Here is a 27,010-nt window from a genome sequence, read left to right as displayed (position 1 = left end):
GAAATGAAAATAAGCAAAAATTTGAAACCACAAACCGTCTGTAATCCTGCCACTATTTGTTAACAGATAACTAATGTTAACATTTCAGTCTGAATGGCGTAAGCGTCCCCTCAAATACCAAAAATTACGTGACACGGATTATGTGTTCTTTAAATAGCAATGCATTCTATTTGATATTTTCTTTGGGTAGCTTTAAGGACTATGCTGAAATTATAAGTTCTATTTCTATAAACTTTCAATATTAAAGAACATATAAGCGACTGCCTTCTCAGTAGCTCTCTGGCAGCTAGTCAAAGCCATGTTGTGGGCAATATTCAGTGCAGAACTTTCCATAGGAAAATGGTATTGCTTCTCAGAAAATGTCATGACCTGCACTTTCCTTGTGGTCATCGTAGGCGGGGGATGTTCCGTGTGATTCATAGACCAGACTCAAAGGATGAGTTTAGCAAAGGCCCACTCCCACTCCCCCTTGCCAAGGGCACTTGAAGGAAGTCTATCATGGTTTTACTTTGGCTATAGTACTACATTACATTTATTACACCTTAAAAGAATGTCTAAGCTGGGTATGGTGGCTCATACCAGTAATCTCAGCACTTTGAGAAACTGAGGCAAGAGGATCACTTGAGCCTAGAAGTTCAAGATCAGCCTGGGCAATATCTTGAGACTCCGTCTCTACAAAAAAAAATTTAAAAATTAGCTGAACATGGTGGCACACACCTGTAATCCCAGCTACTCGGAATGCTGAGGTGGGAGGATCACTGAAGCCCAGGAGTTTGAGGCTACAATGAGCCATGATCTCACTACTCCACTCCAGCTTGGGTGACAGAGCGAGAGCCTATCTCCTAAAAAAAAAAAAAACAAAAAAGATCTGCTTCATTGATGCTGTATATATGGGGGTAATATATGACCTAAATAACAATTCTGTTTATCTGTTTTTGTTTTTTTTTTTTTTTCCTGTTTAGGCAGCAATAAGGAAAGAACTAAATGAATTTAAAAGCACAGAAATGGAAGTTCATGAAGAGAGTCGACAGTTTACAAGGTAGGTGACAAAATGCAGTTTAGAAATTGAGAATGCTTAAGATGTGATCCCATCTTAAGTTGGTTAAAAAAAAGAAATTGCCTACAATGGTAAATTTTATGATAGGTATATTTTATCACAATTAAAAAATGTTTTTAAACAGTTTAGCTTAAAACCATCTTATGAACATTTCCGCTTCTCTCACATTCATCCTTGCTTCCTTTTAAGAACCTAACAATCTGTGTGACAGTTTTAAAGATATTACTAGATAAGACTGTAAATTTCTAGAATTTCATAAGAAACTCAGCTATCTCCTTCAAGAACACTAAAACTAATCATGCTGAATACGAATTTCTAAAATTAAATCTTTTCTTTCAAGGAAGTCTGAATCATTCCATAGGGCTACATTTTGGTTCCTTTCTTCGTTTTTTTCTGGGCCTGAAGACATCATTTATTCTGCTCTTGAACAGACTTAGTTGAAGTTGTATGCCCAGAATAGATGCTGGCGAGAGTCAGTGTGGGCACATATATAACACTTTGGTTTCACAACAGACATAACATAGGATTGAAGCTGACTTTTCAGAAGATACAACTTTAGAATGGGAATCCTGATTTTATTGGTGCCATAGGATATTGCTATCGTCTTACCATTTTTCCGCTAGTCCCCTTCAGTTTCTTTCACAGGTTACCAAACCCAGAAAGGACCTGAGTGATCATATAGTCTGACCCCCTCACTTCACAGGTGTTCTGTTTATTTCTGTCTTAAGGATGAATGTACTTTGCTTTGTATAACAGGTGTTTCTAAAAATTTGCAAGCAAATCAAATCTTTAAAAATCAAATCAATAAAAAATACCAGGATAGATGACCAATGACATGAAGAAGATCATGATAGGTCTTTGTGGAAAACAAATATTGATCCCCTAAGCTACAGCCATACATCCCGGTGCCACTGTTCCTGCAGTCCCGGTTATGATGGCACTGTGTACTGGGAGCATGTCACAATATAAAGGAAGCTGCTGTATAACCTCCAACTGTAACAGCAAAGTTCCCTGAAATTGATGGGGGAGCAGTGAGGTTTGTTATTGTAGACTTACTCCACAGCTTTTCTTCCTATGTTACTGTCTTGTGTGCCAGGGCAACACCCCTTTCTTTCAGGGTTACAGTCAGCCTTCCGTATCTATGGGTTCCCCATCTGCAGAATCAACTGACCACAATCCAAATTTTTTTTTTTTTTTTTTTTTTTTTTAGACAGAGTCTCGCTCTGTCACCCAGGCTGGAGGCACAATCTCAGCTTACTGCAACATCCACCTCCCGGGTTCAAGCGATTCTCCTGCCTCAGCTTCCCAAGTAGCTGGGATTACAGGCCTGTGCCACCATACCTGGCTAATTTTTGTATTAATAACAGAGACAGGGTTTCACCATGTTGGTCCAGCTGGTCTCAAACTCCTAACCTCAAGTGATCTGCCCGCCTCAGTCTCCCAAAATGCTGGGATTACAGGCATGAGCCACCACACCCAGCCCAAAATATTTTTTAAAACAAGTACAAAATAACACCACAACAATAAAAATAACACAGATCATAAAATGATACTGTATAATAGCTATTTATACAGCACTTACATTATATTAGGTAGTATAAGTAATCTAAAGACGATTTAAAGTATATAAGAGGATGGGTGTAGGTTGTATGTAAATTCTACACCATTTTATATCAGGGACTTGAGGAATTCATCGATTTTCATATCTGAAGGGGTCTTGGAATGAATCCCCTGCAGACACCAAAAGCTGAATGTACTTCTTCTTTATTTGTTTATGTCCTCCTATGTCATTTGTTTGTATATACATGTAGAGTATTCCAACATCCTGAATGGATTTTTATCTATTTGAGGGCTTTATTCTATCATACTGTACTCTGGGACCAACAACGTGTCCCTATGAAGCCAGACTTTTTTTTCCCCCTCTTTTCTCCCTTCCACTTCTGAGGTAGGGAAAAATGTATGCTAAAATGTGACACCTGTAGCTGCTCTTCTGAAGTAAAGTTGATTATTGAAAAGTGGCTCAATATTTGGGGTGACCTCATGCTGACTGGGGCCTCCGGGCAACTGGGAAGATGGAGTGCTTGGTGCAGTTGAGTCCTGACCCCTGAGCTGCAGGGTCTGCACTCAACCCACACATTATCATTCGGGATAGTTTTGCTTCTGTGTAGTTTTCCTAGAAGCTGGAGTATCTGATAGCCTTATCTTCATTTGATAGCATGATATAAATAATAAATTACAGTCAAAAAGAATCGAATTGTAAAAGTACATTTTTATGGAAGTTCTCATTTTATGAAAAATAAATATGTACACTAAAAGAGGTTCTTTCTATTCTGTTGTACTCTATATGAAGAAGTACAATAAAATTGGGGTACAGGGAGAAGTAAGGGTCATTTTGTTTTAGTGGGGGTATTTTTTTTTTTGGTAGAGATGAGGTCTTGCTATGTTGCCCAGGGTGGTCTTGAACTCCTGAGCTCAAGCAATCCTCCCACCTCAGTCTCCCAAAGTGTTGTGATTACAGGCATGAGCCACTGCACCTGGCCTCTTTTTTATATTTGTATTTGTATGTACAAAAATAATATATTCTAATTAAGCATTCAAGCAATACAAAATTCTATTAAGTATAAATGAAAACCCTTCACTCCTTTCCCAACCTCATTTCTATTCTCACAGGTATCCACTAGTAAAAGCTTGATGTAGATCCTTTTAGATGTTTTTCCATGCATTTATAAACGTGTGTGTATATATATATAAAATATGTGTACGTACATGTATGCATTTATATGCACCCTCTCTCACACATAAACACAGCATCTAAGAAATCTTTTCTATAATAATATATATCTCATTGAGCTAGATGCAGTGGCTCAGGCCTGTAATCCTAGCACTTGGGGAGGCCGAGGTGGGCAGATCATTTGAGCTCAGGAGTTCGAGACCAGCCTGGACAACATAGCAAACACTGTCTTTACTAAAAATGCAAAAATTAGCTGAGCGTAGTGGCTCACACCTGTAATCCCAGCTACTTGGGAAGCTGAGGTAGGAGGATCCCTTGAGCCCAGGAGGCAGAGGTTGCAGTGAGCCCAGATCACACCACTGCACTCCTGCACTCCAGCCTGGGCAACAGAGAGAGATCCTGTCTCAAAAAAATATATATATATATATATACACACACACATACATATATATACACACACACACATATATGTGTGTGTGTGTGTGTATATATATATATTTCATTTGAATGACTGACATTTCATAAGTAATATGCCAAAAAGTTATTGAACAATTACACTATTGATGAATGTTTATGGAGTTTTCAATTTTTCATTATTAAAACAATGTTGCCTTGACTTTCTTTAGGCATATATCTTTGTGCACACATGCCAGTATTTCTGTGTTAGTCCCATAAGTGGATTTGCTAGGTTTCTGGGCATATACATTTTGCATTTTGGAATAAACTATTCCACTCTCCTCCAAAAAGAGCACTTAGTTTACAGATCTACAGTTTAAGAGCATGCCTAGTCTACTGACTCACCCTCATCAGCATTTGGGAGGAGAGGGGTGTGGTTGAGAGGTTTATATTCTAAAAAGATGAACAATAATACCGCATTCCATTGATTTCTATTAGATTGGGCATCTTAACATATCTTTATTGATCACTTATTTTTTATTATTTGACTTGACTATCCAAAACTTCTGACCAGCTGAGGGAGGAGGATTGCTTTAACCCAGGAGTTCTCTACCAGCCTGATCAACATAGTGAGACCCCATCTCTAGAAAAAAAATTTTAAAATTAGCTGAGCATGGCAGTGCTTGCATGTAGTCTCAGCTACTTGGGTGGCTGAGGTGAGAGAATCACCTGAGCCCAGCAAATTGAGGCTGCAGTGAGGCATGGCTACACCACTGCACTCCAGCCTGGGTGACAAAGTGAGACCCTGTCTCAAAAAAAAAAAAAAAAAAAAAATTATGGGATCAACTTTTTGGGTAGTTATTTGTCTTTTATATGGACTAGTAGCATCTCCTTAGATATCATGGATATCAGCCCTTTATTGCATATGTTGCAATATTTTTCTCCAATTTGTTATTAACTTTTAAATTTTTTAATGGTATTTTGTTTAAATTTTTGTATATTCAAATCTGTCTGTACTGTTGTTTTACTTCATTGTTTTGTGTCTTATGGACGGAGGAGGCCAAGAGTATAAAACTGTTATTTTTACCTGTTACATATGCTTTGGAGGGGTTCATTTTTTTGTGTGTATGATTCAGAAAAGTAAACTAACTTTACTTCTTTCTAAATCAGTAGTTGATTCTCTCACTGCCACTTATTTCCCTGTGGATGAGAAATTCTCTTTTAATATACACATCAGTCAATTTCTGGATTGCTTATTATGTTCTAATGAGCTGTTTGTCTATCCCTGTCTATATCCTACTGCTTAATTAGGACAGATTTGTAATATAATTTTATTTTTGATGGGGCATTTTTTTCACCCTCAAAATTGTATTGGCTATTTTTTTTTATTTACTCATCTTGAGAAATTTAGTATATGCTTCTTGTATTTCATAAAAGTCTATTGATATCTTCATTGCTTATGTAAACATAAACAGATGCAAATATATAAGCTTTTGGGGCAAGTAACAACTGATATCAAGGGCAAACTTTAAAAGTTCTCCAAAACATAAATTGATTAACACTCTTTAATACCTTTCCAGACAAGAAAAAATTAAATTTTCCTATCACTAAAATGAATACGCCTTGCTTAAGTATTCTTAAACCTTGGCAGTAAAGCAAATGTTACTGCTATTTTTCCATTAACTTATGAGATCATTAGAGATATATTCCAGAAGAGATATATTTTGGCTCCAATACATAAAAATAATGCTTATGATTTTCAAGCTGTTTTCAGTAATTCTTTTAAGAGGAAGAAGTTGTGGTAATCACTACTCTTTCTAATAAAAATAATACAAAAACACAATCCAGTTTTACATTTAGCAAATTGCTCATAAAAAAGATGGTGGTACTCAGCACCAGCCTCTCTTGGGGAAAATAAACACCATATGAATCATTACCTTGCCCTTTAAATGCAACCTAGATACACAGTAGCTCTCCTTTCCTCTTATTAGCATGAGACAGTGTCTCCTTATACCAAGTAAGGCTTCCCTTCAAAACCTCAATCTGTGAACTCCTTGCAGATTTGGGTTGGTTAATAAATGGGCTGACTCCTCTTCTCCGGCACCTCTTTATCTAGAGGCCATTTCTGACACAGTGATGTACTGGTGTACAATGGAAGGACCCACTTCTGTATATGGCTTCTTTTATTTCTGTATCTCCGGAGAGAGACACAAACTGGTAGCCAAGGGCAGGCATGGGAGGGAGACTTCTCACGACTCACCCTTTTGAACGTTTTGAATTTTTGAAACATTATGAATGTTATTACCTAGTCAAAAACAAACATTTAAAAGAAAAAATAAAGGATCCATTCTCTAAGTCCTTGTTTCTGTAAATGAGGATTCCATCATGGTGGCTTTTCTTGATTAATGTGTTGGCACTAATATTAATTGTGACACTTCCACGTCTTGTGCACTGAGGAGGTACCTCTGATACTTCCACCATGGAATACATTCCATGACGTGTTTGGTTTTTAGTGATGAAGAACTGTCATCTAATTCTCCCAGTTTCTACCAGTATTTTCCAGGTGGTGCCCTGGAATTGGAATGGATTCTAGGGCTGTACAACAAGGGTGGGGACAAATGGTCCCCAGAAGAAATCGCCCTGTGGCCCAATAGGTACCAAGCCCTAACCTCAGTTGCTTAGACCTTGCTGCTTGTCTGGCCACATTCTGCATTTTCTACCCCTCAGCAATGCCCACTCAGCCCACTGTTCACAACCCAAAAGTCCATTTGAGGGTGATAGATCATTAGATAGGATCATTGCGTTCTCTAAGGAGACCAACATGGCAAACAAAAGCCACTTCCTTTTCCATAGTAAATGGAATTTCCACGATATAAAATAACTCTCTGAATTCTAAAGACAAATTACATGAAAGGTGAAATTTTACTTAAGTTCTAAATTGTAAAGTAGTTATAGTTGAGCGGTAAGATTTTGAGTAATTTTAATTTTCCTCTGGATAGTCTCTGTTTTCCCAATAGAGAAAGTGTTAACATGTATCAGATTTGTTATCAAGAGAGAATATTACTTTTTGAAAATAAACTTCTCATTTTGTAAATGATGACATTTTTGGAGTATACAAAGTAGTTTCATGTTTGTATCAGCTTGTAAATTATTTACTTCTTGTATTATGGAGTCTTACTGAAGACTCATAGAATCATTGAATTGAGGCTCTTAGAGTTAAAATGAGCTTCAAGAGATCATTGGCATAATGTCAAATGGGAAAATTAGGATATTGACTAACTGTAGCAGCAGTATATTTTATTTAAAATTCAGATGTCTGGAAATAAAGATTAGGAAATAACTTCAAAAATTCTTAGTGTTTCATTACAGAGTGGGGTTATAGTAATCTCTTTTTCTTTTCTCTACTTTTCAAATTTTCTTAATGGTAAGAAGTTTTTCTTCATGTTGAGAGGTTTCTTAATGTTGAGAAGTTTTCTTATGTTGAGACTGAGATATTAACATACAGTGACCCTTGAACAATGTGGGTGTTAGGGGCTCTGATCCCCGCTCACAGTCAAAAATCCACATATAACTTTTGACTCTCCCAAAACTTATCTACTAAAACCTACTGGTGACTGGAATCCTTACTGATAACATAGTCAATCAACACATATTTTGTATGTTACATGTGTTATGTACTATGTTCTTACAGTAAAGTAGGCTACAGGAAAGAAAATGTTACTTTAAAAATCATGAGGAGGCCAGGCACAGTGGCTCACGCCTGTAATCCCAGTACTTTGGGAGGCCATGGCCAGGGGATCACATGAGGTCAGGAGTTCGAGACCAGCTTGGCCAACATGGCGAATCCCCATCTCTACTAAAAATACAAAACTTAGCTGGGTGTGGTGGTACACATCTGTAATCCCAGCTACTTGGAAGCCTGAGGCATGAGAATTGCTTGAACCTGGAAGGTGGAGGTTGAAGTGAGCTGAGATCGCCTGGGTGACAGAGTGAGAATCTGTCTCAAAAAATAAAAATAATAATAATAAATCATAAGGAAGAGAAAACATTACTATTCATTAAGTGGAATTGGATCATCATAAAGGTCTTCGTCCTTATCGTCTTCATGTTGAATAGGCTGAGGAGAAGGAGGGGGTTGGTCTTGTTGTTTCAGGGGTGGCAGAGGTGGAAGAATATCCATGTATAAGTGGACTCATGCAGTTCAAATCCATGTTATTCAAGGGTCAACTGTATCTATGTATGGACACATACACATACACATATAATTTTTTTTTTTTTTTTTTTGAGACGGAGTCTCGCTCTGTCGCCCAGGCTGAAGTGCAGTGGCACTATCTTGGCTCACTGCAAGCTCTGCCTCCCAGGTTCATGCCATTCTCCTGCCTCAGCCTCACAAGTAGCTGGGACTACAGGCGCCCACCACCACGCCCGGCTAATTTTTTGTATTTTTAGTAGAGATGGGGTTTCACCGTGTTAGCCAGGATGGTCTCAATCTCCTGACCTTGTGATCTACCTGCCTCGGCTTCCCAGAGTGCTGGGATTACAGGCGTGAGCCACTGCGCCCAGCCCATATACGTATTTTTTAAAGCAATGATCTCATTCTATACTTTCTTGAGGTATTACTATCCTACATGGATTTACAGTTAAAGTAAACCACCCTTTCAGCTTCTAGGTATGCTTATCAAAATATGACATCACAGGGACTATACATGAAACTGCAATAAAAATTAATAAGGGGTCCTCCACCGAGGAATGGAAAGGCTGCTTTTGTAGTGGCACTCCCTTTCATGGATACGCCATTTACTTGCTACCTGGACAGAAATTAAAAGGGTTGCAAAATGCTGCTTTACTACCAGAGTTGAAAGCAAGGCTCAGTATTGGGAATGATAAGAGCCCAGCCAGTGTGTAATGTAGCCTCTCAGGTAGAACAAGGAGCTGTGATTTAAGAGAGCCTCTTCCTTTGTTTAACATAAGTGTATGTATGGGAGGATCCCCTGAGCCCCAGAGTTCCAGGCAGCAGTGAGCTATGATCTGGCCACTGCACTCCAGCTGGATGACAAAGCCAGACCCTGTCTCTTTAAAAAAATAAAGAAAGAAAATTTTAAAATAATAAGCATATGTGGCATGACAATGAAACTCTAAACTCTTTTAAAGAAAAGGGGAATGAATTATTTAGGAGTTTTATATCTATCAAGTAGGGAAGTACAGGAAAGTAATATTTTACCTTTGTGAGTAATTATACATTTTATGTTATATCAATACATTTACAGGAAGGGCTGGGCACAGTGGCTTATGCCTGTAATCTCAGCACTTTGGGAGGCCGAGGTAGGTGGATCACCTGAGGTCAGGGGTTCAAGACCAGCCTGGCCAACATGGTGAACCCTGTCTCTACTAAAAATACTAAAAAAATTAGCTGGGCATGGTGGTGTATGCCTGTAATCCCAGCTACTCTGGAGACTGAAGCAGGAGAATCACTTGAACCCGGGAGGCAGAGGCTGCAGTGAACCAAGATTGCACCAATGCACGCCAGCCTAGGCAAAAGAGCAAGACTCTGTCTCAAAAAAATAAAAAATAAAAAATAAAGAATTTGTAGGAAGATGAATAATTTTTTAAAATTAAATTACAAAAGAACCACCTTTATCGAAATGATTATCTGAATTCCATAACTTAAAAATAGCTTTTCCCCCATTCCCTCCCTCTCAGCAGTATGAAAATGAGAAAAAAAAATGTATTGCAGTTTTAAAAGAAAGAAGAAAATATGTATGACTTTGGATTGGAGTCTCAGGAAAGTTCCAAAAAGAGGGTGGACAGAAAGCTTCAGTATCCTTAGGGCACAGTAAATCTATTTATTGCTCCACCAACTTGAAGCCTAAAGCCAAAACTGTCATGCTGTCACATAGACAAACTTCTCAAGAGGTAAAGCTGAATTTCTCCTACTTTAAAATGAATGCAAATTACTGAGAAATAACAAACTGAAGAGTATTTTGCAATTTCAGTACCACTAACCACAGCGTTTTAGAACTGAATTTGAAGATAAGGTGTCTAATTTAAACAGGATATAAGTGTCATTTTCAGATTGGATAGAGCAGGAAAATATATGACTTTTTTTTTCCTTCTGGTTGTTACTTTTTACCAAATCTGGGCAGTCTATCTAAAGAGGGGTCATAGTTGTGACCTCTGGCTTTGTCAGCACATTATTGCATGCACGGTATTAATTGGTCACCTTCTTTTCCTAGTCAGCCCTTGAAGCTGTGTTGGTGGCCTGTGGCCTTCCAATACAATCCAGACTGTGGAAATCACTGTGTCCTGGGATCCATGGGCAAATGGTGTGTGCAGGGAAAAAAAAATCTTACACTCTCCTCAGTCATTTTTGAAAATTAAATGCAGAATACTTTCCAGGATAATACTGGACTTTCAAAGATTATCTCTTCTGGTGGGGTGCGGTGGCTCATGCTGTAATCCCAGCACTTTGGGAGGCCAAGGCGGGAGGATCGCTTGAGGCCAGGAGTTCAAGACCAGCCTGGCCAACATGGCACAACGCTGTCTCTACAAAAAATACAAAAATTAGCCGTGCGTGGTGGCGGATGTCTGTAATCCCAGCTACTTGGGAGACTGAGGCAGGAGGATCACTTGAATCCAGGAGGCGGGGATTGCAGTGAGCCGAGATCACGCCACTGCACTCCATCCTGTGTGAGAGTGAGACAGTGTCCCCCCAACCTCCCAAAAAAGAAGATTCTTTCTCCTGGCCCATTGACTACTCCCTTTGTTATCCAACCCCAAAATTTCATTTACCTTCTTCATCCCGCAGACATTACTAATGGGGAGAGAAAACATCAGGTTTCCTTGTCCTTGCCCCTTGAATTCAAGATTAGATGAACATCTGAAGATTAGGACACTGTGGAATGTTTGGTACGCAAAGCCCAGCAGATTTGGCAAGAGCTAAATAATTGCTAAGTTAGATGAGTTTTTAACTAAGTTTTAGAAAAGCTGAACCTAAGAAAGATAGAGCTTTGGTAGCTCATGGTGGAGGGTCCTGGAGGGACAATGCATGTGTTGTCAGGGCTCCCTGGTTCCTGCTCCCTTTCTGGAGTGTGGACAATGCTGGCGTGCCCTGCTCAGAGGGAGATACTGCTGCTAGTTTGGGATATCACTGGATGGGCTCTTCGACTCATTGTGAAAAGTTTGAGAATAGACTGTAACAATCAAAGTGTGACCTGAGAAGGTGGAACAGGATTTTTCTCTGGTCAAAACTGATCAAAACGTGAATGGATGATGAAATTGTGGTATATATACACAACGGAATACTACTCAGCCACAAGAAAGAATGAAATTCTGTCATTACACCAGCATGGGTGAGCCTGGAGGATGTTATGTTACGTAAAATAAGGCAGGCACAGAAAGATAAACACCACACGTTCTCACTTACATGTAGAAGCTAAAAAGTTGATCTCATTGAAGTAGAGAGTAGACTAGTGGTTATTAGAGGATAAACAGGGTGAGGGAAAGGAGATAGGGTGCAATTGGTTAACAGATACAGCTAGATGGGTGAAATAGGTTCTAGTGTTCCATAGCACTGTAGGGGGACTATAGTTAATAATTTATTGCATATGTTCACAAAGCATATGTATATTCAAAAAGAGAGAATTTTGAATGTTCCTGACACAAAGAAATGATAAATGCGTAGGATGATTGATTTGCTAGTTTGATCATTACACTTTTTATGCCATCAAAATATCACTCTCTACCCCATAAATATGAACAATTATTGTATGTCAATTAAAAATAATAATAAAATAATAAAAATTTTAAATAAAATTTGATTAAAATGGATAGAGGTAGAAATTCAAATGATCACCTTTTCTCTTCCATGCTACCCAGAGAACACCAGAAAATCACCCCTTCAAATGGAAGTACAGACAAGGACATATTTTGATCTCATACTCAAATGTAGGTTAGGAAGACAGAGTCTGGAGCATAGCACTTCCACTTACCAGCTCTCTCTCTCTGCCTTGGGCAAATGAGGTAGCATCCCTGTGCCTTGGTTTCCACATCTATACAAAGATGATATAGGAATACTTTGCTCATAGGATTGTTTTCGGGATTAAATGAGGAAATACATGCATAGCACTTGGACTTATAAGCTCTGGTATATATTGTATTAGGATTGTTATTATTATCTGTATATTAGTCCATTCTCACGCTGCTATAAGGACATACCTGAGACTGGGTAATTTATAAAGGAAAGAGATTTAATTGACTCACAGTTCCATGTGGCTGAGGAGGCCTCAGGAAACTTGCAATCATGGCAGAAGGCACCTCTTCACAGGGCAACAGGAGAGAGAATGAGTGCCAAGTGCAGGGAGAAGCCCCATGGGGTCTCGTGAGAACTCACCGTCACGAGAACAGCATGGGGGAAACCACTCGCCTGATTCAATTACCTCCCACCAGGTCCCTCCCACAACATGTGAAGATTATGAGATTACAATTCAAGATGAGGTTTGGGTGGGAACACAGCCAAACCACATCAGTTTGCCTTTCACATTGTATATAAAATATTTGATTTAAGAGGTTTTCAGTTACTCTTTGAAATATTTTTATAGATCTTCCATATTTTGCTTCAAGTTGTGGTTGACTCTTCCTAGAAAGCATTTTTGAATTGTCCTATCAGGTGGGTTATTGTATATTAGTATACATTTACTTGTAATTAAGTTTAGGGGCTTCTGATTGGACTCCTCAGTTACATAGAGTTATTTATAGAGTTAACAAATAACTTCCTAGATGCCCCTGTATATATGTGTTCAGTGACTTACGCATTCAACAGATAGTTACTGAGCACATCCCTAGTGAGCCAGATTGCGTTCTGGACCCTGAGAGTTTAGGACCTGTCTCATAAGGTCCTCAGGTGGTTATGTTCTAGTAGAGAGGCAAACTATTACCAAGTCAATAATAAATACACATGAGCATTTCCGATAGTGCTAAGGACTTTGAAGAAAAGGTAATAGGACAGGGGTGGGTATAGATCTGATGGCCAAGAAAGGGGTCTGAATCTGTCCGGGTTCTCCAGAGAAACAAAACCAGTAAGATAGATGTATATAGATGTATGAAAGGGGATTTATTAGTGCAATTGGTTCACATGATAATGGACACTGAGAAGTCCCACAACAGGTTGTTGACAACCTGGAGACCCTGGGATGCTGGTAGCCTGGCTCAGTCCAAGGCCAGAGGCCTGAGAGCTCGAGGCAGTGGGGAGTACTGGTGTGAGTTCTGAAGTACAAAGGGTGGGGATCCTGGAGTTGTTGTTCAAGGACAAGAGAGGAAGAGTGTGTATCCCAGCTCCAGCAGATGGATTGACATAGTCTCCTTTTCTCTGTTTTTGTCCTCTCTGGCTCTCTGTCAGATTGGCTGTGGCCACCAATGCTGAGGGAAGATCTTCCCTACCTAGTCCACTCAGACTCACAAGCCAGTCTCTGAAAACACCCTCACAGACTGTATTAGGCCATTCTTGACTGCTATAAAGAAATACCTGAGTCTGAGTAATTTATAAGAAAACAGGTTTAATTGGCTCACAGTTCTGCAGGCTGTACAGGAAGCATGGCAGCATCTGCTCCTGGGGAGGCCTCAGGAAGTCTCCAATCATGGCAGAAAGCAGAGGGGGAGCAGGCACATCGCATGGCAAGAATGGGAGCAAGAGTGGAGGAGGAATGCCCCACACTTTTAAACCAGACCTCGTGAGAAGTCACTCACCATCACAAAGACAGTACCAAGCCATAGGGATCCACCCCCATGACCCAAACACCTCCCAGCCCCACCTCCAGCATCGGGGATTATATTCCAACATGAGATTTGGCAGGGACAAATATCCAAACTATATCATTCTGCCCCTGGCCCCTCCCAAATCTCATGTCCTTCTCACATTTCAAAATGCCTTCCCAACAGTCCCCCAAAGTCTTAATTCATTTCAGCATTAACTCAAAAGTTCAAAATCTCATCTGAAAAAAGGCAAATCCTTTCCAGCTATGATCTGTAAAATAACAAGCAAGTTAGTTATTTCCAAGATACAGTGGGGATCTACATTGGGTAAACATTCCCATTCCCAAAGGGAGAAATCGGCCAAAAGAAAGTGGCTACAGGCCCCATGCAAGTTCAAAACCCAGGAGGGCAGTCATTAAATCATAAAGCTCCAAAATAATCGCCTCTGACTGCATGTCCCATGTCCCGGGCACTCTAGTGTACGTGGGCATCTCTACCCCTGTGGATCTGCAAAGTGCAGCCCCCAGGCTGCTCTCACAGGCTGGCGTTGAATGTCTGTGGCCTTTCCAGGCACATGATGCAAGCCGCCAGTGGATCTACCATTCTGGGGTCTGGAGGACAGTGGCTTCCTTCTCACAGTTCCACTAGGCAGTGCCCCAGAGGAGACCCTGTGTGGAATCCCCAACCCCTCATTTCCCTTCCACACTGCCCTAGTAGAGGTTCTCCGTGGGGGCTATGCCCTTGCAGCAGGCTTCTGCCTGGACACCCAGGCTTTTCCATGTATCCCCTGAAATCTAGGTGAAGTCTCCGAAGCTTCCATCACTTTTGCATTCTGTGCATCTGCAGGCTTAACATCATGTGGAAGCTGTCGAGGCTTTCAGCTTGCACCCTCTGAAGCAGAAGCCTGAGCTGTATCTGGGGCCCTTTGAGCCAAGGCTAGAGCCAAAATGGCTGGGATGCAGGGAACAGTGTCCTGAGCCTACACGAGGCAACAGGGCCCTTGACCTGGCCCTCGAAAGAGTGGCTGAAAGAGTGATGTTGCCTCTGTGTATCAAATGCAGGCATGGCAGTCCTCACATCTGCCCAAGGTTATGGTCAGGGATAGATTAAGAACTGAACTCAAAGTGGACACATTCCTGCTTTAGTCATAAATTGTCTACTAGTTTTGTAAAGCTTGCTGTATCTTATTTTTCTTTTGACTTTTGGAAAGTCAAACACACAGAAGTAATATAAGTCCCTTGTGTCCAACTAGCAGCTCCTCAGTTAACAATTCACGGCCCATCTCATTTCACCTGCTCTGATTTTTTAGTTTTTCATTTTGTAATGCTTGTATTCAACACAGCAACATTTATTAAGTACTACCATGTGCCAGAGTTTGTATTCAATGAGTATGTAAAAATGGATAAGCTTCTCATGATCCAATAGCAAAGGCACATGTATCCAAAGATTATATAATGTATATATAATGTGAGCAATAACTGGCATAAGCCAAAGGTTATGGGAACACAGGAAAGAGAGTGATTAGTGCTTCCCTGAGCAGTGGAGAAAAGGGAATTGGAGAACTCACAGAGTGAGATTGCATAAAGCACAGATGGGAGGAGAGATAAAGGTAGAAGAAAGAGTAGGCCAGGCGTGGTGACTCACACCTGTAATCCCAGTACTCTGGGAGGACGAGGACAGATTGCTTGAGTGCAGGAGTTCAAGACCAGCCTGGGCAACATAGCAAAACCCCATTTCTACTAAAAATACAAATATTAGCTGGGCCTGGTGGTGCATGCCTATAGTTTCAGCTACTTCGAGGCTGAGCAGGGAGAATCATCTGAGCCTAGGAGGTTGAAGCTGCAGTGAGCTGAGATCGCACCACTGTACTCCAGCCTGGGCAACAGGAGTGGAACCCTGTTCCCACCCCAGGGCTCCCCCAACCACCCCGCAAAAAAAAGGTAGAGGAAAGAGCATTAGCGCAAAAGCCTTTTTGGGGCAAATGATTGGAATGGAGAATATTTGGAAGCAGTGATAGAGATATAGCTACAACCATGAGTTGGGCCACTTTCTCCAGGAAATTTAAATTTTCTTTTGTTGGTTTTCTTATTTTAATTTTTTAAGGGATAGGGTCTTGCTACATGCCCAGGCTTGTCTTGAACTCCTGGACTCAAGGCTATCCTCCCAACTCAGCCTCCCAAGCAGGTGGGATCACAGGTGTATGCCACCATGCCCAGCTTAAATTTTATTTTATAGGGAATGGGGAACAATACATCCTTTTGAGAAAGAATGGGGCTGGGCACAGTGGCTCATACCTGTAATCACAGCACTTTGGAATGCAAAGGTGGGCAACTCACTTGAGATCAGGAGTTCAAGACCAGCCTAGGTAACATAGTGAGACCCCCATCTCTAATTAAAAATTTAAAAAGATTTTTAAAACCCCAAGAACTGGAATGATGGGACCAGTATTTTTAAGGATAGTGCTAGTAACAGTGAGAAGCATAGATCTGATGGAGAGAGCCTGGGACAGGGAAATCAGTTAGGAGACTGGCTGACCAGAGCAGATGAGCATTCGATCATAGAAGACAGGGTGAAATGCTACGCAGAGTTGCATAAACGTGGAATTGCAGAAGTAGGCTGAAGAGCTTGATCACTTAAGGCTTTATGGAGAAGATAACTTTTGACCTTGATCTTGAAAATGAAAATATAGATAGGAAATGAAGGGAAGGAATTGCAGTATTAGTGAACAGCATGTTCAAAAGTACCGGGCTACAAAAATGCGAGGAATGTGTAGGAACTCACAAGGAGGGAAAGGAAGCCAGCTGGCTGGCTAACAAGCATACCATGAAAGTAGTGCCAGCAAAAGATGACACTTTAACGATTCCAAGACAGGCAGTTGAGGCAGGACTTGGTGACTAATAGGAGATGCTGGATGAGGGAGAGAAATGAATTGCTAATCTGAGGTTTCTAGACAAAAAATATTTTTAAAGGTAGAACATTAAATAAGACAAAGTGCAAAGGCAGGTTAACAAGGAAAGCTTTGTATAGTTGTGGACATGCTTAGTATGTACCTGTGGAACATCTGGGGGAAGCGTCCTGTGGGCTTTCAGAAATTCAAGTGTAGAAAGTAAATTTGGAGTTGTCAGCAGGAGATGATGAGAGGCTGAAACTAATGAAAAAGTGCCTATTTGTTGTTCTGCTTTTATAATACAAACCAGGTGTACCGAAATCCCTTTGTGAAACATCTCCCTCTGCTTGATAAAAGTTAGAGTGTGACACTCAAGAATAGTGATGTTTTCTGTCTTAGTTGCTGTGGAACCTGAATACTATAACCAGCATCTTTTATATAAGGGTTGTCTCTGCTTTCCTCAATAATATTTATAACAGTATTTTTTTACGACAGTAATCTATAAACAGTAATTCAGTTGGGGGATATCTAGGGTAGCTTTTCATTGTAAACACGGCCACGCCTTCCTCAGCTCACTGCATGCAGAATGTGCTCCTAGGCCACAGACTCATAGTTTCTGTTTCTTACTCCAGGTTTCATCGTCCATAACAAAGTGCGAGACTGTTTGGAAACAGAGACTGATCATCTTTGCGGGAAGCCCTGCTTCCTGAAAACCTGATATTGCACTGGGATTTGAATGTGTGTGTTTCCGTTTAACTTGTGGTGAAGGAAGTGTGTGACTCAGCTTGGTTGGGAAGTGCTCCTCACCTGTGCGGTCCAGATGGCTCCAACAAGCAAAGGGAAGGATGCAGTGACTCTTGCTGCCCAGAATGCACAGCGATGGTAAGAGACACCATGGATATTCTTCATCAGAAGCTTTAATCAAAGAAGATGAGCAGATGACAATCGCTGGCTCCCTGTTACCAAAAAGCCAAATTTTATGATGCGGGTGAAAGAAAAATATAGATAAAATTGCTGGGCACTGAAAAGGGGTGGGAGTTGAAAATCAGAAAGAAAGAGAAATATTTCATTATGTTAATGAAGAAAAGAGAAAACTGAAGCATAAATGTATTTTTGAAGTAGTTATTGGGTAGCTGAGAACTTAGTAAGGGATTTAGGAATCTAACCTCCCGATATGGATTCCTCAAAGACTTGATCTGAGAATATTCTTGTTTCACCATTATGTTGGTACAGTATAGTACCACAATTTTATGTTGTGCCAGTGAATCCAGTTGCCAGAAATAAGTCTGAATGTTTTCATGCATCTTTTTCTTAAATGCGAGAGCTTCTACTGACTTTTAACAAGCATGCTTACCCAAATTTTGTTGCATGCTTTTAAGTAGCATTAGCTATACACACTTGACATTTTTAAATATTTCTTTCCTAGTGTACCAGCCTTCACAGGAAAAGAGGACTGAGAATAAAGTCAGATGTAATGTGACCCTAGAAAACTGTAGCAAGCTTCAGAAATAAATCTTTTGATCTTTCCCTATCTTGATTAGATCCAAAGTCAAAGCAACCATACTTCACCTAAAGAAGACAGTATTGACAATCATGACACCTGTTATGAAAACTTGACTCCAAAGTTAAAATTTAAGCAAGATACAAACGTGCTGCCTGCAGTTAGTCCTGCATGGGAATAAGGACTAGTTATTTTTTAGTGCTGCATTTTTTAAAAGTTGGATTGCTGCTATTAAAAAAAAAAAGAAAGAAAAAAAAAGGACACAGATCAAAAAAAAAAAAAAAACCCCAAAGGCTTAACAGAACATGGAAAGTTTCCACTACGTTGTGTGTGAGGAAATCCTCATCTTGTATTTTAAGAATCTGCAGATTGCATCCTTAAATACAATACAGTATTTACTGTCAATGCAAAAGAATCAGTGAGATTAAAGTAGTGGAAGCTTTCCCTGTGAGCCTACAGTCTGTATTGTTTACATTAAGAAACGCTCTATTGTTGTGTTCCTATTTTCCATGGAGTCACAGGCACAGTATGACTTCTGCTCCCGAATACATATAACCATATGTAAATACCACCTTGCATTTAATTGTTCTTCACGATTGTTTTGTGCCCCTTTAATTAAAAACACATGAAATGAATAACAAAACAAGACCCAAATAGAGTTTATTTTATTCTCAGAGTTTGGACTACAATTTTCTGAGATGTTTCTGGTTCAGGACTGTAATTTTCTATTTCAACCCAAAAGTAAGCATTTAACCTGGTGAATAAATGTAGATCCTGCCATTCATTGGTATTTTGAAGAACCACTTGAAATTGGATCATTTTATTTAAAAATAAAAAATGATAATGCCAGTTGGCCTATTATTAAAAGCCAGGACTGTGTTAGCACTAGGAAAAGTAACCAGCATTACTGCACCTCTTGTTAGGCTCTGTGCATTAACAAAATACACATAGAGTCTGTTGTCATTTCACTAATAGGATAAGACAAATTTTTTGCTTTGAAAAAATTTTTCTGTGTGCCCCGGTATCTGTCTCTGACTGAGGTTTTGTCTGTTTTATAGTGTTTCAATCCAGCCATAAAAATTAACTTGTGATTTTTTTTTCCCAGAGTCATGCTTTTCCTTAATTATATTTTTATTTTATTATTTTAGTGTCTTGGGAAAAATACCAAGAGATATAATGTTTCTTTTAATTGTCTATGCTTCATCATCTTTAAACACTTTAAATTTCTAACCACAAGACCTCTCTATAATGGTAAATATAAGACATCACCATCTTACAACTCAAAGTACATGTTATTGAAAGTTTTTATTTGGTTGATAAAAGGAACAATTTCTTCCCACTTTTGATGCCTATGACGCAATTTTTTATTGCCTACAATGAGATACACTCAGTACAAAAAATGAAAATCTGGTATTTCAAAAATTTTTTTTGTATAATAGGTCAGATTTATTAACTACTCATACTTTTTCTTTATACTAATCGATACATTTAGAAAATTTTTTTTAACTTAGATAAAAGTTTAAAAGTAAAACAAAAAAATTAACCACTGCTAGTCTACTATTTAGGAAATTGGAATCAGCAATTATTTTATTAGAATGACGGCTTGAGTAAAAAGCTGTGGAAAGAATTAAAGGATTATAAGCTAAGTTGTATTTTGCGGAATATGGTTCTATTTTAGTAGAGCAGAGACGAGCCATATCCCCACTGGCCGCCCAGCCAGAAGTCTCCTACCTGGGGGCCCTAAAGGGATCTAGAGGTCTGGCCCACCCTCCATGCATAGGCACCTCTGCCCACCACCAGCGTTTCAGCAATCCAACCAGTAAGCATATGCCGTATAGGAAAAATAAAAGTGTGTGTGAACTGGATTTCTTTTGTTGTAACACAATTCCAGGTTTTTGGCTATTTAAAGTTTGACATTAGGCTGACATTGAGGAAGTAAGTGGGTTTTCCTGAGTTCCCAAGATATGATTAAGGAAGAAAACAAACCCATCTCCAGGAAGATCCCAGTCCGGAAAGAACTAGACAGATGTAAAAACCAAAGTGACCAATTTAGTTTTTTTTAAATGAAGAACAAAACATTAATATTAAGGTATTAAGAAGATGCTCAGCAGGCTTGATCGGCATCTTCATGGTCATTACCAATCGGTCTGACAAAAGAGTTCTCTGGTAGTCAGCATTCATTCAAGGCAGCTTGCCTGATAATTTCCTGTGTATGTGAAGCGTCTCACACTTTTACGTGTTAGCTATAATTCCTTAAATTACTTAACTGAAATCTGTAATAGAGAACCATTTTGGCATCTGAACAGCTATTTTACATGGAGGAAAAAGCACACACATCTGTCTCTCTGCTTTACCCAGAAAAACTGACTTTCTGGTTTCATCTTCATATTGTTTAGTAGCATAATAAGAGTAGTCCTTTATCTTTCTCTAATGTTAGTAAATATATTCTGTTAGTAGGAAGTTCTGAAATTGAAGGGAAAATATATTTAAGGAAATAAAGGAATTGAATACACCCTTCAAAAATCGCCAAATACTGAAAATAAGAGATGAGTCCTTAAAACCTGAGTCAAAAAAGGTCCAGTTTTACAACCTGCAATTAATTCAGGGCTGCATTGGCATTAAAAAAATTAAATAAATATATATGCATATTATATATTTAGTAGCTTACACTTAAAAGAGGAAAAGATTGCATTAACACTGCATGTGCTGATATGTACCACATTAACACCTAACAGGCATTTTATTTATACTTCATAGAACCAGGCAGATACAACTCTGAAAAATCATACTGTATTCACAATGGAAAAGGATAGTCTTGTCTACCACAGGGTAGTATGTCCACACTTAGTAATGAAAACTTCCTTCCTTTCCTGCTCAAAAATTTCTTCAGTCTGTTATTATTTTTAAGTGCCCCTTGCTGCAAATTTCAAACGGAGCAAGAAATCTTCCTCAGAGTAGGTGGTTTAGAATTAAATTAGTACAATATATATGAATTTATGTCATTTACCCCTGAGTATGGTAGAACTGTTAAAGCATTCTTAAATTCCAATTATATGAAGCCTATCATTACTAGGAAAAGTATATTCTTTGGGATAAGAATTAATTTCTTCACACCATTAGAGTATGTTGTGAGTAGTAAGGAACTACTTAGATGCAATTTATTTACAGAATTGTCCCTTGGCCTCTTGAAATGGCTAGATCTTTCACTACTGAGTAGATAGTTTCTACTTACTGGCAGGATAGATTACATTGCTTTACTGGACAAAGCAGAATGAACTTACACACCTAAAATATGTCCTATATTGGCCAGGCGTGGTGGCTCACACCTGTAATCCCAGCACTTTGGGAGGCCAAAGCCGGTGGATCACTTGAGGTCAGGAGTTCAAGACCAGCCTGACCAACATGGTGAAACCCCGTCTCTACTAAAAATACTTAAAAAAAAAAAAAAAAAAAAAGTATCCGGCATGGTGGCTTGTGCCTGTAGTCCCAGCTACTCGGGAGGCTGAGGCAGGGGAATTGCTTAAACCCAGGAGGCGGAGGTTGCAGTGAGCCAAGATCGTGCCTCTCCGCTCCAGCCTTGGTGACAGAGCAAGACTGCGTCTCAAAATAATAATAATAATAATAATGGATAAAATAAAATAAAATATGTCCTTGAGGGAAAAGCAATGACAGAGTAATCACCAAATTAATAGGAACATCTTTCTAGAGAAAGTACATCCCCAGTTAGTTTAAACCCAGGTTTCAGAGAAGCAGCATTGGGCTCTACTGTAAAGGCAGGCAGCAACCAAGAGGTGGTAGGGAGAGAGATAGAGTACTCTCAGATAATTCCCATTTTCACTTCCAATTTCCTTTTCATAATCGTTAAGCTTAAGCTATGTATGGAAATGCAAAGCATCATTAGCATTTCTAGAAAGCAGCTGGAACCTTACCTACCAATGCTTTTTTGAAGACGGTGTCATCCCAAATTTAAAAATCCTATTGTATATGTTGTGAAATTTCTGGCAAAAAAGTGGAGGATCCTGTGGCAGCTATTCCCACCTAAAGCCAACCATATAAGGATGAGTCATTTTTTAGCCATGCTAGGATTTACTGCACACACACAAAAAATGTCATTTAGCTTGTCGCATTGCTAGCACAGCTGCACATATGAGCAAAGCACTGTTGGTCCATGTTTCTCAGTGGGGGTGCTCTTGGCATTTGGAGCTGGGCAGGTCTTTGTTGTACAGAATCGTCCCATGCATTGCCAGATGTTTAATATCCTAGGCCCCTGCTGACTAAATGTCAGTAGCATTCTCAGTCACTGTAAACACCAAGAATAAAAAGCCTTCCCCCAGGTTCAAATACTCTCTCTGGGAGGTTGGTATCACCTCCCCTGAATGCCACTGTGTACTGCAATTTGAGGACACATAGAGAAAAAGTGCCTATCCCCAAACGTTGTCTCTGCTGCCTTGCATTTCTTTGGGCCCTGAATGGTTTTTCTGCCTTCATTTTTCAAGCCTTTGTCTCAGTGCAGCTTTAATTTGCCAGTTCTTCAGGGAGGAGGTTACTGGGCAGCCTCGGCCATTCAGTGGGCATGGGGACTTGGCCTAGTCCCTATATATACTTAAAGGAGAGATCATACATGAAGAAGGCTTTTTTTTTTTTTTTTTGCCTTACAACTTTTCTTTAGAACCACATTTTTGGTCATAATCCTTGTTACTGTCATGAGGATTGTTGCATGGGTTAAACACAAACACAGACTAACAGTGCACTTGAACAAACCTGGTGGTCTTTGGAAATAAGTTACCATTAGATTTCACCTGGTTATGCTGAATCCCATAAGTTCCAAATGAATCGCCTGTTTATCCCATTAACAAAGCATTTAATTCACACGCAAATGCTTGAATTTCCCCCGTATAAATGTAGTCATGCGGTTCAACTTTTCTAATAAGATTTGTGAATGCTGCATTATGATGAAAATGTGGATTAACTGTGGATTGCATGCCTATTGTTCATACTTCAGTGATGGTCACACACAAAACAAGATGAGTTTTGCTTAGGTGAAACATTATTAAACTGTACTAACAATACAGAACCATATTCTCTTTGTCGCTTTGTATCACCAAAACTGAATGGTAAATATGTTATTCGGATGAATTGTGGCTAGCAAAATGGAATTCACTTAGCCACTATAATTTTTTAAAACATTAAAATTTCTAAATTTTTTTTGAGGCCAGGTAACGCAGAGTCAATAAAGGTGGTTATATTGTAAGCTTTTAGATGGTGCTTAAGAATTCTTATCTTTTTAAATAGCAGTATTTTTTTTTTAAGAATAAATTGAAAGGAGCAAATAAGGCAGAATGCCACTCTACCCTCAGGTCAATTTTATGGTATATGAAAATGCCAATAATATTTGTGCCATTTGCCAACTCGTGAGAGGGGGCTTTTCCCTTACTGGTTACTTTTGTTATAGTTTGACTATGTCATTACATTGTTTAGAGAGCCTCCACAACCAGAAGCTGCCACTGCAGTGCTAACTCGCCTTCAGAAAGAATCAGAATGATTCAAGGGTCAAACCACTTTCATCCCTTAAAATATAGGGACTAATATTTCTTTTTCTTGTTTTTTAAACATTTCTTCTGTGGCTTAGAAATGTGCCAGTGTGTTCAAAACATTTACACCAATTTCACCAGATTTAATACCTACTAAAAATTCAAACGAGTTTCTTTCTTTCTTTCTTTTTTCTGTGTAACAGTGATTTTTAAATAATGGACTATCTGCATTCTTTTGTTATTTCACACTTCAGTTAAAATGATAACAATGGTAAACTGTGATCATTATCAGACTGACTGAATGCTTTCTGATTTCCAGTGAGTGATCTAGTTCTACGTATTACACAGGTGTAATATCTGTGAGTGTAAATAACTGGAACTGTACACTGATTAACATGACAGTTTCTCTTTTGTTGTTGTTCTTATCTGTACTGTATTATAGTATGTGGGTATAAATATCTACAAGTATACACACATAAGTACTTGTATTCCACTATTGTAACCTGAAAGAAAGACTATGTATTCTCTTTTTTAATTCCGTACTGGTGTTTGTGTTATTTAAAAAGCAAAATTCTGCTCTATTTAGTTGTATAATATTAGAGGATACTTTGCTGTGCACAATTCCAAGTGCCTTAGAACATTGTTTAGCTTTCCTGAGTATATGTAAATCCATATATGTATAAAATTGGAAAAAGTTACCTCAATAAAATCATTGGGAAATCCCCAGTTTTAGTTTGTTCCAGTTTCTATTATATTTGGATAGTGCTCAGCCTTTTTAAATGAAAAAAAGAAAAAAAGGGTAAGACAGCTTCACTAATTGCCTGTTATTTCAACTTCACCTAAGTTGTTAACACCTCTTTGTATGTAAGGCCTTGAGACATGTACTTTTTATTTAAAATGTCTGTCTACAGAATTACTGCTCTTAAAAGAAACTTACAGTATTTTTTTTAACTTCTATCTTTTTATATCTGAGGTACTTGATATTGATGTTTTTATTGCCATTATTATATGTAAACATAAAAGATAGTCCATTTAGGGTTTATAACATAGAAAATAAACAGACTTCCTCATTATGCTTACTTTTTAATGTATTACAAGCAAGGAGTGAGGTTGGGAGCATATATTTTGGCCATGAAAAGAATTGGAATATACTTTTTGTGATTTTCTGCATCAGTTACAAATAGTAACTTTACCTCCCTGCTCTCCAGATCAAGGTCAAAGATGTAAAGGGAAACTTGAAAGCAACATGCTTGCCAGTATCCTAGAGAGAAGACCGGAGGACTGGAACCAAAAAATTAAAAAATAGGTTTGAAAAATTTGTCCGAAGTATGCTATTGAGAGGTACATCTTCCAGGCAGGCATAGTAGTTGTTGCAATTCTATTTCTTTCTCAGACAAAACCAAGTTCTACATAGAAACATTACTAGCTAAAACCCAATGGAACTAAGAAATGGGCAATTTTTCGTTTTACACAATGCTATGGTGACCTCTGATTTATTGTGATTTAACTAGTCAATGAAAAAATAAAAATTAAAAAATTGAAACATAAATGTTAAAAGGCCAGGTGCAGTGGCTCATGCCTGTAATTCCAGCACTTTGGGAGGCCAAGGCAGGAAGACTGCTTGAGCCCAAGAGTTTGAGACAAGCCTGGGCAACACAGTGAAACCCCATCTCTATAAAAAATAAAAATAAAAAAACAAATGAACTAGTCATGAGCCTCAATTCAAACTTCTGCATGGAGTTGCTGCTAGAGTACTGCTGCCCGCAGACACCCAAGTCCTCACTTAGTTTGTGAGTTTTAAACTCTCCTCTTTAAAGGGTGGTCGCTAATAGTGGAACATGTAAAATCTAGAGAAAGGCTAAGAACCTAAAGTTCGTGTGAAGATTTTTTTGCTCTTTTGTTACAAAGAGACACCATTTCTGAGGATTTGAATGGAAAAAAAAAGCTGCAGATGTTACCTTTTTGAAATTAGATGAATATCATAAGGAAGAGAGAAGTAGCATTGTCAGTGCTTATCTACTCAATGATTTGTTTTTGGATGGACTTTTTGACCTTGGTTGGCCCAAGTCAGACAAACCAGAGAAGGGGGTATTTAACATGAGCAAGAATTTGCCTCTAATTCTTCAGGTAGCAGTATACAGCGAGCTGAGCTACAAAATCTTTTCCCACAGTCAGTCCTTGTTTTTTTGTGTGAGTTTTTTGGTTTGTTTTGAGACAGGGTCTTGCTCTGTCACCCAGGCTGGAGTACAGTGGCAGAGTCATGGCTCACGGCATCCTGGGACTCTGGGGCCCAAGCCATCCTCCTGCCTCAGCCTCCAAAATAGCTGGGACTACAGGCAAGTTCCACCATGCCTGGCTAATTCTTTTTTTTTTTTTTTTTTTTTTTGAGACGGAGTCTCGCTGTGTCGCCCAGGCTGGAGTGCAGTGGCGCGATCTCGGCTCACTGCAAGCTCCGCCTCCCGGGTTCACGCCATTCTCCCGCCTCAGCCTCCGAGTAGCTGGGACTACAGGCGCCCGCCACCACGCCCGGCTAGTTTTTTTTTTTTTTTTTGTATTTTTAGTAGAGACGGGGTTTCACCATGTTAGCCAGGATGGTCTCCATCTCCTGACCTCGTGATCCACCCGCCTCGGCCTCCCAAAGTGCTGGGATTACAGGCTTGAGCCACCGCGCCCGGCCGCCTGGCTAATTCTTTTATTGATTTTGTTTTTTGTATTTTTTGTAGAGATGGGGCTCGCTATGTTGTCCAAGCTAGTTTTGAACTCCTGGATTCAAGCAATCCTCCCACCTCAACCTCCCAAAGTGCTGGGATCACTGGCATGAGCCACTGTACCCAGATGGCATTAGTCTTCCTAAAGCACACTCATATATCATTCCTGCTTAGACTTGTCCAGTACCTGCTGAACAACTCCCAGGTGCTTTAATCTAGCCCTCAAGAGCTGTAGTTATGGCCAGGCACAGTGGCTCAAGCCTGTAATCCCAGCACTTTGGGAGGCCAAGGCAGGTGGATCACTTGAGCCAAGGAGTTCAAGACCAACCTGGCCAACATGGTGAAACCCTGTCTCTACTAAAAATACAAAAATTAGCCAGGTGTGGTGGTGTGCACCTGTAGTTCCAGCTACTTAGGAGGCTGAGACATGAGAATCGCTTGAACCCGGGAGG

At 39.4% G+C, this 27,010-nt stretch overlaps 1 protein-coding gene across 6 annotated transcripts in view; it reads left to right on the top strand.

The window, feature by feature from the left end:
• PHACTR2 (phosphatase and actin regulator 2) overlaps positions 1-24,923 on the top strand; it is a 372,853-nt gene extending 347,930 nt beyond the window's left edge. For 4 of the 6 annotated variants that reach the window (XM_003898091.5, XM_003898089.5, XM_003898090.5 and 1 more), the window contains 2 exons: positions 963-1,039; positions 17,451-24,923. In XM_003898091.5, coding sequence (XP_003898140.1) covers positions 963-1,039; positions 17,451-17,466 — 93 coding nt within the window. In that variant the 3' untranslated portion in view covers positions 17,467-24,923. Of the gene's footprint in view, positions 1-962; positions 1,044-17,450 lie in introns of those variants that run through there. The other 2 variants (XM_017958261.3, XM_017958260.2) reach the window with 1 other exon arrangement.
• The last annotated feature ends 2,087 nt before the right edge of the window (positions 24,924-27,010 follow it).

The sequence above is a fragment of the Papio anubis genome, chromosome 6, assembly GCF_008728515.1.
Source record: "Papio anubis isolate 15944 chromosome 6, Panubis1.0, whole genome shotgun sequence".
NCBI lineage: Eukaryota > Metazoa > Chordata > Mammalia > Primates > Cercopithecidae > Papio > Papio anubis.
Note: the sequence above shows the minus strand (reverse complement) of the source record. Positions and strands in the feature narration are given on the sequence as shown.